Consider the following 12,847-nt stretch of genomic DNA (forward strand, 5'->3'; position numbering starts at 1 on the left):
CTCAGGTGATCCGCCCTCCTCGGCCTCCCAAAATGCTGGGATTAATCTTAACAAAGTAGTGCATTTTCCCCACTTGATAGGAATTAATATACTTTTAAACTCTAGATGGAGAAGATAGGCTCCTATGATAAAGAATATAAACAGGACTATTGAGAGGGAAAAACAAATGCTGTGTGAGGAATGCTATATACAAAACTGTCTACCTCAAAAACAAAATGCATTGCAAACAGCTCCTCACTATTTTTCTTTATGTTGCTTCACATATCTGTTTTTTGTTGGCATTGTATTTCATCATCACCCTTCTAAGTGTCCTTTCCTGAAATTCAGTCGGCTTCAGCCCCACTCTTGCAGTATTTCTGTTCCCACCTTGACCTATTATGAACAATCTTTGGGCCACTGTCTCTTGACAGAGGATACTTTCAATGAAGCAGCTTAGATTTCTGTAGAGGGTAGCAGGGAAAAGGATCAGGATGAGGCTGCTTCTGGAATAATTGTCGTGGGAATGAAAGGACTGTTGAAAGATTAGAGGCCAGTGTGCCTGGGTACAAGGACTGGGGTCATAATTATACTTTGTCTTTTACCAGTGCCTTTTGTCCAAGTCCCTGAAAGGGCTTAACAAAATTCTGATCTGAATAATATTATTCTTTGCTCTTTGGAATTTACTGGAGGTGGCAGTGAGGCTCTGAAAAAAATATGAATGTTTTATAGTGGCATAAAAGGAAATGAGTTAGATACCCTGATTCCTTGTTAAGAAAGACGAGTCTGGTGAAAGCTGGTGCTGTTAGGTGAAACAATGTTTGCCATTATTATATGAAATGGGATGAGATGGTTTAATGGAAATGTTGCCCTTTTCTTCCTCACCTTTGTCTTTGTGCTTAGAGACTCTGACTGTTAGTCCTAAGAGAAACAAAACAACTTAAGGTTCTTTCCTAGGGATAGGGTGCTCCTGATTTCTAGTTTCAGCTCTATAATCCTCAGTATCTGTGCCTTTAATAAGTTTGAAGTTAGTTGGGCCGGGCGTGGTGGCTGACACCTGTAATCCCAGAACTTTGAGAGGCCGAGGCGGGCGGATCACAAGGTCAGGAGATCGAGACCATCCTGCCTAACACAGTGAAACCCCATCTCTACTAAAAATACAAAAAATTAGCCGGGCGTAGTGACGGGTGCCTGTACTCCCAGCTACTCGGGAGACTGAGGCAGGAGAATGGTGTGAACCCGGGAGGCGGAGCTTGCAGTGAGCCAAGATCGTACCACTGCACTGCAGCCTGGGTGACAGAGTGAGACTCTGTCTCAAAAAAAAAAAAAAGAAATAATAAGTTTGAAGTTAATCATCTGAGTGAATAGAGAAAGCTCAATCTCTTCCCCCAAGAGCTTGATTTCTTCTGTCTATTGATTTGTATGTAAAATTATATTCAGAATCTGACTCACCTCTTTATGTTGTGAAAACAAGTGTTGTGCGGAGTTTGAGGATACATATGTCACTTATTTATGTGGGAAGATTCTTGCCTAGGGGGCAGTGCTGAAGTTAGCTTTATGTATTGAGTTGAGACTCTTGGCTTACCGTACCTGTCATTTGATATGCGCCTGCTGTTCCAGGTTTTTAGTTCCCACTTTCTCATCTGAAAAATCACTGCCAGTTACTCAGTGAGTGAAGTAAAGAGATGGCACCTGACCTCCCTAAAAATATGTCATTATATGGAATTTAAACGTAGGAAAGAAAAAATTTCTGGTGTGCTTTTCACAAGCTGAGAAGCCCTGTTAAGCATGCATACGCAAATCATTTTTATAAAAATGATAAAACCTGTACATTGTTAAATTTTGTCCCTATTGTCTTCTTTCCCAGGTGGTTTCTTAATTGTTTTGGTTTCTTCCTCTCCCAAACCCAGGCTGGGTACAGCAAACATCATTCAAGATGTCCAGCAAAGGGAGCAGCACAGATGGCAGAACAGACTTAGCTAATGGTAAGGGGCCAAAATGAAGGTGAAGCTATTTTTACTATCAACTGAGGTTCTCCTCCTCCCTGCAAGATAGAGTGGAGGCCTGGATTTTAGTGGAGGGAGGGAAACTTTCCTGTATTGTTCTGAGTATATGAAACTATACAGGAAACACCTTGGACTGTATTGTGCTTTTGCTTCTTCTCATTTTGTCTGATCATTTTCAAAAGATCAATAATAGAGCTCTACTTCTAAGAGGTCAAGTGGTTTGGAGTTGTATAAAGCTGTAAGGATGGGGAGAACCTAGGAAATGCTATTAATAAAGGAAAAAAATAAAATCCCATGGCTGGTAGGAACAAGGGAATTTTAGGGAAGATGCACTTCCCCAGTTACATTGAGAGGCCCCTTTCCACAGTAAGTAGTAGTTTGATAGAGAAATTACATGGCTGGGCATGGTGACTCATGCCTATAATCTTAGCACTTTGGGAGGCTGAGGCAGGCAGATCGCTTGAGCCCAGGAGTTTGAGACCAACCTGGGCAACATAGCGAGACCCCATCTTTTTTTAAAAGTGATTTCATAAGGGATGAAGTTACAACCCAACTACGAATGGGACATCTTTCCCCTCCTTATTTCTTTCCCTTTCTTCCCCTTCCTTCTTTCCATTTCTTTCCTTCCTTCCTTCCTTTCCCTCCTTCTTTTCAGGACCAGTGCTGCTAAGTGTCAAATCACTGGCTTTAGGGCAGATTTGAAGGCAGAATATAAAAATTCTAATACAGTATAACTACCACCTGGGTTATTTAACCAGTGCTTCACCTCTGAGCCAACTTTTAAATTGGAGAAGCCGCCTTTAAATGGATACAGTTGGGCAGTACAGAGTCCAGCATTCCTTAGCACCTTGAAGGTCAGGATAACAGGCTAAATTCTAGTTAATGTGATTGGAGGAAGGATAGGTGAGATTTTCAACATGCTTTTTCATTGCTCCATATGTTCTTATCACTGCCATTCATTCATCTTTTGTAAAGGAAAGTGCTTCATATTTTTCACTGGGTTTAGTTGAAAGGCACAGGGTTCTAGAGGAGTTAAAGTATACTGTTGATTTGGAGCTTGACCATTAGCTAGGTCAGGGATTGGCAAACTATAAATTGCAGGCCAAATCCAGCCTGCCACTTGTTTTTGTAAAGTTTTATTGGAATACAGTCATGCCTGTTCATTTGCCTGTTCATTTATGTAGTGTCTATGCGTTGCTTTTGTTCTACATACTGGAGTTGAGTAGTTGTGGTGGAGCTCCATATGGTCTGCAAAGCCCAAAGTTTTTACTGTCTGGCCCTTTACGGAAAAAATTTGCAAACCCCTACTCTAGATCTTGGTGATTTACTGTTGGGGCCTTCTTGATGAGCTTGTGATACCTTCTGGCCCTTATGTTAATGTAGTAAGGCCTCCAAAGTTGTCTATATTTGTTACTCATAATTTTGACAATAAACACTAGATGTTTTGGTGTTGTATTTTTTCTTTTCTTTATTTTTTTCTTTTCTACAGACCTGTTAGGTGTGTTTCAGTTCCTGCTCACCACTCCCAAGCTCAAGCCCAGTTGCATTTCAAGAAACTGTAACTGCTAAACTTTCGTAGCATATATAACAGGCTCAGCACATGTGGTTCTTGGGTTCAAATTTCTGTACTTCGTAACTTTTTCTTCCAGCCCCTAGCCCAGTTGTTTTATACTGTGCTCTTAGTTGAGGCTTTTTTTTTTTTTTTGAGTCAGAGTTTTGCTCTTGTTACCCAAGCTGGAGTACAATGGCGCAATCTCAGCTTACTGCAACCTCCGCCTCCCAGGTTCAAGCGATTCTCCTGCCTCAGCCTCCCAAGTAGCTGGGATTACAAGCGCATGCCACCACGCCCGGCTAATTTTTTGTATTTTTAGTAGAAATGGGGGTTTCACCATGTTAGCCAGGCTGGTCTCTAACTCCTGACCTCAGGTGATCCACCCGCCTTGGCCTCCCAAAGCATTGGGATTACAGGCGTGAGCCACTGCGCCCGGCCTGCAAAAACTGTTTATGTCTCCTGGCCTTCTGTTACTGCTTGAATCAAAGCACTTGTATTGTTGATCTTTTTTCAGTATTGGGTTTTGCCTAAGAGTACATTGAAAAGGATTTCCATTGCTTCAGAGATCTTCACAAATTACTGCTCTAATCCACATGACTAGGCAGTAAGGTGCTCCACCTTTGAATCCTTAAACATCAGTGTGGTATTGAAGTTGAATACCTCTCTCATACTGGAGTTAACATTAAACATCAGTGTGGTATTGGAGTTGAATAGCTCATACTGGATGGTCTGCCTTTCCTGACAGCTTTTACTTCTGGAAGGATAAAATTTATAGCCATCTGAGGAGAGGAGGCCCATGAGCAGCATTTAAAATCTTTTTTCTCCCCTTTTTTTCTGCACACCTTGACTTAGGTTGGAAGTTGTGGTTGTATTGTCTCTAAAACATTCCTCAAGTGCTCATTGGAATTGACTTGGCTGGTGTGAGATAAGAGAATGCAATATGTAGTTATAGGAGATAAGATCGATGAAAGTGACCTTGTTATTTAACTACCAGCATAGCAGACCTAGAATATACTGAACTTTCTTTTTAGGCACCAATATAGTTGCCCAGCTTTTTCTCAATTTTATATATGCTTCCTAATAAAAATTTGTCTCAGTAGAGAGACTAAAAATATGTGACTAAAAATTGTATTAAAAAATTCAAGCTAATGGAAGTAAGTCAAAAATATATTTACTAGCAAAAGGTGAGCAAGAACGCACTCAAATGATCACAATTCCCACTTACCCCTTCAGCTTCCTTTCTTAGTGAATTTTAGAAACTTAGGGGAAGAAACTTAGGATTTAGGTGACAGGAGGTGTACTGGTACTATTTTTTTTTTTGAGACAGAGTCTCACTTTGTCACCCAGGCTGGAGTGCAGTGGCATGACCTTGGCTCACTACAAGCTCTGCCTGTCGGGTTCATGCCATTCTCCTGCCTCAGCCTCCCAAGTAGCTGGGACTATAGGCACCTGGCTAATTTTTTGTATTTTTTGTAGAGACGAGGTTTCACCCTGTTAGCCAGGATGGTCTCGATCTCCTGATCTTGTGATCCACTCGCCTTGGCCTCCCAGAGTGCTGGGATGGATTATAGCCGTCAGCCACTGCACCTGGCCCAGTACTTGCTTAAAGTAGAAAATGGTGCGACTCCACATCCATAAGTCAGAGTGATTTTTAATAACTAGTTTCCGTCTTTCGCTAAGAAGATGGCTATGCTAGCTCTTGGCTGGAGTTGGCTCTTCTTTTTATATTCTGTTTAATTATTTGCTATAACTTAATAAGTGCCCATCCAATATAACATTGCCAATGGTAGATGTATCAGGCACACTGTTATACAATATGCCAATGTTTTGCCTCTTGAGAACTTAATGTAATCTTAGATTGTCCTGAGATTCTTTGCTTTTGTTGAGGTACTTTATGTGTGTGGATTTCATCTTAATCTTTTCAGTTTCTTGTCCTTTACAAGATTTCCCCTCAGAGAGTACTCTCTGTAATCATTTGTAATGAAAACACTTTGACCAAAGTTCCATTTTTGGTCTTTTGATGTGATGATTTCTTAGACTAAGGTGGGAAGTCCTTCTGATCACTATCCTGTTTTCTTATTTTTCCGTCTCATCTACCCATTCCTCACTAACATGCAGGAAGCCTGTCTAGCAGTCCAGAGGAGATGTCTGGAGCTGAAGAGGGGAGGGAGACATCCTCAGGCATTGAAGTGGAGGCCTCAGACCTGAGTTTGAGTTTGACTGGGGATGATGGTGGCCCCAACCGCACCAGCACAGAAAGTCGAGGCACAGACACAGAGAGCTCAGGTGAAGATAAGGACTCTGACAGCATGGAGGACACTGGTCATTACTCTATTAATGATGAAAATCGAGTCCATGACCGCTCAGAGGAAGAGGAAGAGGAGGAAGAAGAGGAGGAAGAAGAGCAGCCTCGGCGCCGTGTACAGCGCAAGCGGGCTAACCGTGACCAGGACTCATCAGATGATGAGCGGGCCCTAGAGGACTGGGTGTCCTCGGAAACATCAGCTCTACCCCGACCTCGCTGGCAAGCCCTCCTTGCCCTTCGGGAGCGGGAGCTGGGTTCAAGTGCCCGCTTCGTCTATGAGGCCTGTGGGGCAAGAGTCTTTGTGCAGCGTTTCCGCCTGCAGCATGGGCTTGAGGGCCACACTGGTTGTGTCAATACTCTGCACTTTAACCAGCGCGGCACCTGGCTGGCCAGTGGCAGTGATGACCTGAAGGTGGTGGTGTGGGATTGGGTGCGGCGGCAGCCAGTACTGGACTTTGAGAGTGGCCACAAAAGTAATGTGTTCCAGGTGAGGCAAGGGAGCATAATGGCAACTGAGAAAATCAGGCATGAGTTAGAGAAATCTGAACTGCAGCATGGATGGGAGCTGATAGTGAGTTGTTCTAGGAATTAGGTATCGGAACATGACCCTACTTTGGCTCCCATAATGACCTAAATACACTGAAAGACTCTTGGCAATCTTAGATTCCTTGAGCATTATGGACTGTTGGAAGCCTTATAGATAGGGTGCATGCAGCTTATTAAATGTGTGCTGGTAGGAGGCAGTGTAGTAGAAGCACAGGCTCTTGAACCAAACTGCCTGAATTCAAATCCTAGCCCTTCTGCTTACTAGCTTAGTGATGTTGGGCAAGTTATTTTACCTTTGTCTTCAGTTTATCTGTAAAATGGGACTAATAACACATTGGGTTATGAGGATTAAATAACAATAGAAGCTAAGCAGTTAGAACTGTGGCTGGTACTTAATAAACATTTGATAAATATTAGCTTATACTGTCATTATTCTGTAAAGATTTTACTCCTTGGCCCCATCTACTGTATTGGTACCAGCCATTTATCCTAAGGGTGTTCTCCTTTCTTCCCTGACATTCCCCCTATTTTCCTTTTTCTTTGTGGCAAATTTATATTTGCTTTCTGAATCAAGGTAGATTTTCCTCCTGTATTCCTTTTCTCCCCTGCTAGGTACAGTCCTAGTTCACCTGAGCTCTTATGTGCCAGTTCAATCTTCCAGAGCCAACTGAAATGCTCTCTTACATCAAAGGACTTTTTTCCCCTCCCTTTCCTTTAACTCCTGGAAGCAATTGGGCTTAGCCAGCTGTACAAGAGTAGGAAAACTAAGTTTCCAGCTGTCATGTAAGAAAAGGGGCTAAGTTGAGGTCATCATCGTATTTTTCATTCTCAAGTTTACCTCTCTCATTTCTTTTGTGTGTCCTTGTTTTCATTCTTAACACCCCAGGCCAAGTTTCTTCCTAACAGTGGTGATTCCACTCTGGCCATGTGTGCCCGTGATGGGCAGGTTCGGGTAGCAGAACTGTCTGCTACACAGTGTTGCAAGAATACAAAACGTGTGGCCCAGCACAAAGGAGCGTCCCACAAGGTAAGTAAGACCTTGCTCCCAAATTTGTGCGATCCAAATCCTTTGTGGTTCTCAGCCAAGGTTCTCCCTTATCTCTGCCCATTGTGGCACATTTGTTGTGGTCACATGCCTCACCTCTTTCAGTCCTAAGATTTGTAGTTAAAGGAGCAAAAGCAGCCACCCTAAACTCCTAGGAAGGCAAGTATTTGAAAGATCTCTAGATCATGCACTTACAGTACTTGGCCCCTAAGCTAAGCCATAGCTGGTTTGGAGATCTTTGAGGTCTCCTGTGCCCTTTAAACCTTTTACATTTATTCTGATTTTTTAGGGTATTTTGACAGTTTCAAGGTGCTAGTGGTTGATTCCTCATGTGTGAGAGCTTCAGCTTACCTGCTCAAACTCTGAGTTCACAAATAGCACTGTTTCTGGAAGCCCTATTTAAAGCTGGGAATATAGGCCAAATAATCATGGTGGCAGCTAGCGAGAAGTTAAGAGCTGCCAGTTTTAAGGTAGGCATGGTGGTGTTCTGTTGTGCCATGAAAAGAGTTTGGTACTCTCTTCTTAGAAACCCTAAGCAAAAATGTAGGTGGACCTGGAGTATCCTTTTCTAGCCAAGACGGCCCAGGATATGTGAAATTCACCTATTTCTTTGATTCTTAAGTCTACTCTTAACCCACTAGATAACTAATTTTTAGATATAAGGAACTAAGATGTAAGGAATGAAGTTGGACACCATTTCTCTCTGCACCTAAGGGTTTGGAATTGATTTTTTTCGAGAATGAACTGTTGCTGAGTATGGTAGCTTATGCCTGTAATCCTAATACTTTGGGAGGCTGAGCTGGGAGGACTGCTTGAGGCCAGGAGTTTGAGACCAGCCTGAGCAATATAGCAAGACCCCATCTGTGGGAAAAAAAAAAGTGAAAAAATTAGCCAGGTATAGTGCCTTGTGCCTCTAGTCCCAGCTACTTGGGAGGCTGAGGTGGGAGGATCACTTAAACCCACAAGATTGAGGCTTTAGCAAGCCATGATCATGCCACTGCACTTCAGCCTGGGTGGCAAAATGAGACCCTGACTGGAGAAAAAGGAAATGAACTCTAATGGCTGATATTTTTCTTTGCTATCTCTGTTCATATCTCTTGGGGACTTAGTTGAAATAGCAAATCACCTGTCCTTTGACTTGTATAGAATAAACAAAGCTATAAATAATTCACATAGAATAAGAGTAAGTGGACTTAAATTATCTCCTTTCCTGGGATTTTATGACAAAAAGGTAGACATTTCTCTTTTTGGTACATTTTAAGTGCAGCCCTTCCTAAAGTTATAGGAATGAACTAGATGACCTCTAATTCTAATATTTAGAAACCTCATGTTTTTCCTTTTTCTTCTTCAGTTGGCTCTGGAACCAGACTCTCCCTGTACGTTCTTATCTGCAGGTGAAGATGCAGTTGTTTTCACCATTGACCTGAGACAAGACCGCCCAGCTTCGTAAGTGTAGCAGTAATATCATTATAGAAACTGTATCTCTTAGCCTTGAACATATTCCATTATGTCTTGGTAATGCCTAACTCTGGTTCATCAGAATAGTACCTTTGTGCCTATGGTTAAGAGGTAGTGTAAGGGGAGTTCCTTACTTCCTCTCTTTCTCAGCAGTGAAATACTATTCAGTCTACCTTCATTTCTCAAACAGTTTACTTATTATATGTGGCCTTTAATAATTTGATGATCTTTTGCTCTTTATTCACTCAGATATCATTCATTTTACCCACAGAAAGCACATTATTCCACAAACTCATGTAGAGATAGGTCCTATAAATTTTAAAATTTAGATTGAAATAAATTTTAAAATTTAAATTTTAATAAATTTTAAATTTTAATAAATTTTAAATGTAGTTATTTATAGAAACATACAAATCTGATAAATTTTGGACAAAAATATTAGTAGCTGTAGTTGAGTTCTGTTTTATCACAGTTCATTTGTATGTGAATCTGAGACTCATAGGTAAATTTTGTTCCTTTTTAACTGGGTGATATCATAGAAAAAACAGAGCATCTTGTTTGGATCCAGGCAGACCTAGGTCAAATCTCAACTCACGACTTATTGATATGATATGACTTATTGATAGATATCTAGATTGTTTATTGTCTTGTTTGTCTTAAAAATTATTACAGCAAATCTTTGTTGGGTGCAGTGGCTCATGCGTGTAACCCCAGCACTTTGGGAGGCTGAGCTGGTTGGATCACTTGAGGTCAGGAGTTCGAGACCAGCCTGGCCAACATGGCAAAACCTCGTCTCTACTGAAAATACAAAAATTATCCGTGTGTGGTGGCACATGCCTGTAATCCCAGCTACTCAGGAGGCTGAGACAGGAGAATCGCTTGAGCCCAGGAGGTGGAGGTTGCAGTGAGCTGAGATCATGCCACTGCACTCCAGCCTGGGTGACAGAGCGAGACTGTCTCCAAAAAAAAAAAAAGATTATTATAACATCTTATAGGTCAGTACCAGTATTGAGTAAGGGATGGCAATGATTTACATAGGACATAAGTAAAATATAAATTAATTTGGGGAATATAATATGAAGACTGATTATTACTAGCCTTTTATTTTTGGAGAGATAAGTCCAGAAAAAGCTGTTGGGATAGTAGAAGAATTTCTACGGCTACTTAAAAGATGGAAATGTTTTAGGCTTGGGGAAAAAATATGTTGCTTGTTTATGTAACCTTCAAGAGAACAAAGGTTGGGAGATTTATACTGGAAAGGAAACAAGCCTAAATGACAAGTGTTCTGCCTTCTAGTACTAGCTTTGTAGTTATCTGACTTTGAGGAAATCATTTAATCTTTTGAACTACACAATGTTTGTTATTTCCAGTTCTAAAGTTCCACGATTCTGTAATGGTAATGGAAGATTAGCAAGTTTTTCATAGGGAAGGGCAAACAAGCAAAAAATGATAATAAGTTTATTTAATCTGCTGTGTTAAAGAGTTGTGAAACAGAATGAGATCTTATCCTGTGGATCAGGTTCAGAAGGAAACTTTCTCCCCATATACACTTTTGCTACCAGGAATTGAATCTGGTTCAAGTAATGAGTAGAGCAAATGACTTTGGCAGATTATTGAATTTGTAATGAAATTATATAGGCAGAAAGTCTGGCTGAGAGTTAACCATGAATCTGAACATAAGCAATGATGGGATAGAATCTAAAGAGGGGAACAAGGAGAAAATGAAGAGTAGAAGGAAACCCAAATCTAGATTTGAATAGTAAAGACAGTGAGTCTTTAAAGTTTTGTTGTAAGGGTTAAAGTAGTGTTATAGGCTGGAATGGGATGAAAAGCTGAACATCTGCATATGTTAGAGGCTTTTTTTTTTTTTTTAGGTGGAGTCTCACTCTCACTCAGACTGGAGTGCAGTGGCATGATCTTGTCAGGCATTTTTGTGTGAAGTTGGCATAAGGGAGATTTTCTTTTGTATATATATGATGATAGCCAAGTCTCTGAAAGCTAATGAAGTTGACTAACATCTTAGGAAAAAAGTTTGATTTGAAATTGTGGATGTAATATTCCTTTAGCCAGTGCAAGCCAGTTTGAGGTATTCTTCAAAGAAATCCTTTGGTCTCACCTGTAATTATTTTTCCCTTTTTGCTGGGAAATACTTATTCATTCATTTTAAGGCAAAATTTGGTGAATTTGTTTCATGTTTCCTCTAATGTGAACATTTTTTCTTCCTATTGCCATGATAATCATTTTTATAGCAGCTCTGCGTGTCACGTGCAGAGCTCAGGGTACTCTGCATTTACCCATCAGGAGGGAGAAATGTTTGTTTTATGGGATTAAGTTGAGGCATAGAAAGATTGAGCTCTTCGTCAGGATTACATAACTGTGGAGCCAGTACTTCATAATCTATTCCTTAGTTTCTTCATTTTGCTTCCACATGGTAAGTTTTGTGTTTGTTTGACCTTGTCCTTCTGAAATTTCAAATTGCTGAGGAAATGAGATGGTCCTGTGGGAAGGAGCAGCATCAGCTCCTACTCTCTTTCCCTGTCTAAAGCTCATATTAGAGCAGTCTCTTAGCTAGTTTTGTCCCTGAAGCTATTATTCTTTTGACATGTTTCCTGCCTTGTGTTTTTGAGGTGTGTGGGGAACACCATTAGGGGATAGAGGTTTCCCCTAATGACATTCATTTTCAGTGCCCTCTCTCTTTTTTTTTTTTTTTAATTTTAAAATAAATAGAGATGGGAGCTCACTTTGTAGGCTAGTCTTGAACTCCTGGACTCAAACGATCCGCCCACCTCAGCTTTCCAAAGTGCTGGGATTATAGGCGTGAGCCAGTGCACCTGGTCCTCTGTATTCATTTAATGAAAAGGTGCAGAGATATTAAGTAAAATCTCTCCACTTTACCTAGAACAGTTCTAGGCTGAAGTGACTTTCGCTATGCAGAAAATATGCTACAATCATTTCTTTACAAAGAAATGTGTTGTCATGGTTATATTTCTTTCTGTTTCCATAGCATCAGAAATAATTAAAACCTTAGACTTAAAAACAAAAACTAAAGCCAAGACTCTTCCTATAGTTTCTTGAAGTCTTTCCTTTCCTGTAAATTTACCAATCTTCATTATGTCATATTTGACTAATCGAATGCTTAGATCTGAGAAGAATATTCATCATGCCACCCTTAACCTGGAATAAATTTTGGCTATTTTAGACAGATTCTTCTGGATTTCTTCAGTGAAAAATGTATGTTTTCAGTGTACATGTTTTAAGCTGGGTTTTTTATTTTTTTGCTTTTTGAGACAGGGTCTTACTGTGTCATCTAAGCTGAAGTACAGTGGGAAGACCACGGCTCACTGCAGCCTCAACCTTCTGGACTCAAGGAATCCTCACACCTCAGCCTCCTGAGTAGCTGGGACTATAGGTGCATGCCACTACACTGGCTAATTTTTTTGTTTTGTTTTGTTTTTGTTTTTGTTTTTGTTTTTGTTTTTGTTTTTGAGACGGAGTCCTGCTCTGTCGCCCGGGCTGGAGTGCAGTGGCCGGATCTCAGCTCACTGCAAGCTCCGCCTCCCGGGTTTATGCCATTCTCCTGCCTCAGCCTCCCAAGTAGCTGGGACTATAGGTGCATGCCACTACACTGGCTAATTTTTTATAACAATTTTTTTTTTTTTTTGAGACAGTGTCTCCCTCTGCCCCTCAGGCTGGAGTGTATTGGCACGATCTTGGTCCACTGCAACCTCTGCCTCCCGGATTCAAGCAGTTCTTCTGCCTCACCCTCCCGAGTAGCTGGGATTACAGGTGCATGCCACCATGCCCGGCTAATTTTTGTATTTTTGGTAGAGGCGGAGTTTTGTCATGTTGTCCAGGCTGGTCTTGAACCCCTGACCTCATGATCCACCCGCCTCGGCTTCCCAAAGTGCTGGGATTACAGGGGTGAGCCACCACACCCGGCTTTTTATAATATTTTTTTA

General features: G+C 41.1%; 1 protein-coding gene across 15 annotated transcripts in view; it reads left to right on the plus strand.

Moving 5' to 3' along the window:
- DCAF8 (DDB1 and CUL4 associated factor 8) overlaps window positions 1-12,847 on the plus strand; it is a 47,872-nt gene that overhangs the window by 17,383 nt on the left and 17,642 nt on the right. For 12 of the 15 annotated variants that reach the window (XR_004058729.1, XR_004058730.1, XR_004058731.1 and 9 more), the window contains 4 exons: window positions 1,887-1,961; window positions 5,653-6,326; window positions 7,272-7,412; window positions 8,782-8,876. Coding sequence is in view for 12 of the 15 variants with exons in the window: in XM_010360758.2 (XP_010359060.1) it covers window positions 1,913-1,961; window positions 5,653-6,326; window positions 7,272-7,412; window positions 8,782-8,876 (959 nt within the window). In the remaining 3 variants the exon portion in view is untranslated. The remainder of the gene's footprint in view (window positions 1-1,886; window positions 1,962-5,652; window positions 6,327-7,271; window positions 7,413-8,781; window positions 8,877-12,847) is intronic. The other 3 variants (XM_010360764.2, XM_010360763.2, XM_030935648.1) reach the window with 1 other exon arrangement.

The sequence above is a fragment of the Rhinopithecus roxellana genome, chromosome 8, assembly GCF_007565055.1.
Source record: "Rhinopithecus roxellana isolate Shanxi Qingling chromosome 8, ASM756505v1, whole genome shotgun sequence".
Taxonomy (NCBI): domain Eukaryota; kingdom Metazoa; phylum Chordata; class Mammalia; order Primates; family Cercopithecidae; genus Rhinopithecus; species Rhinopithecus roxellana.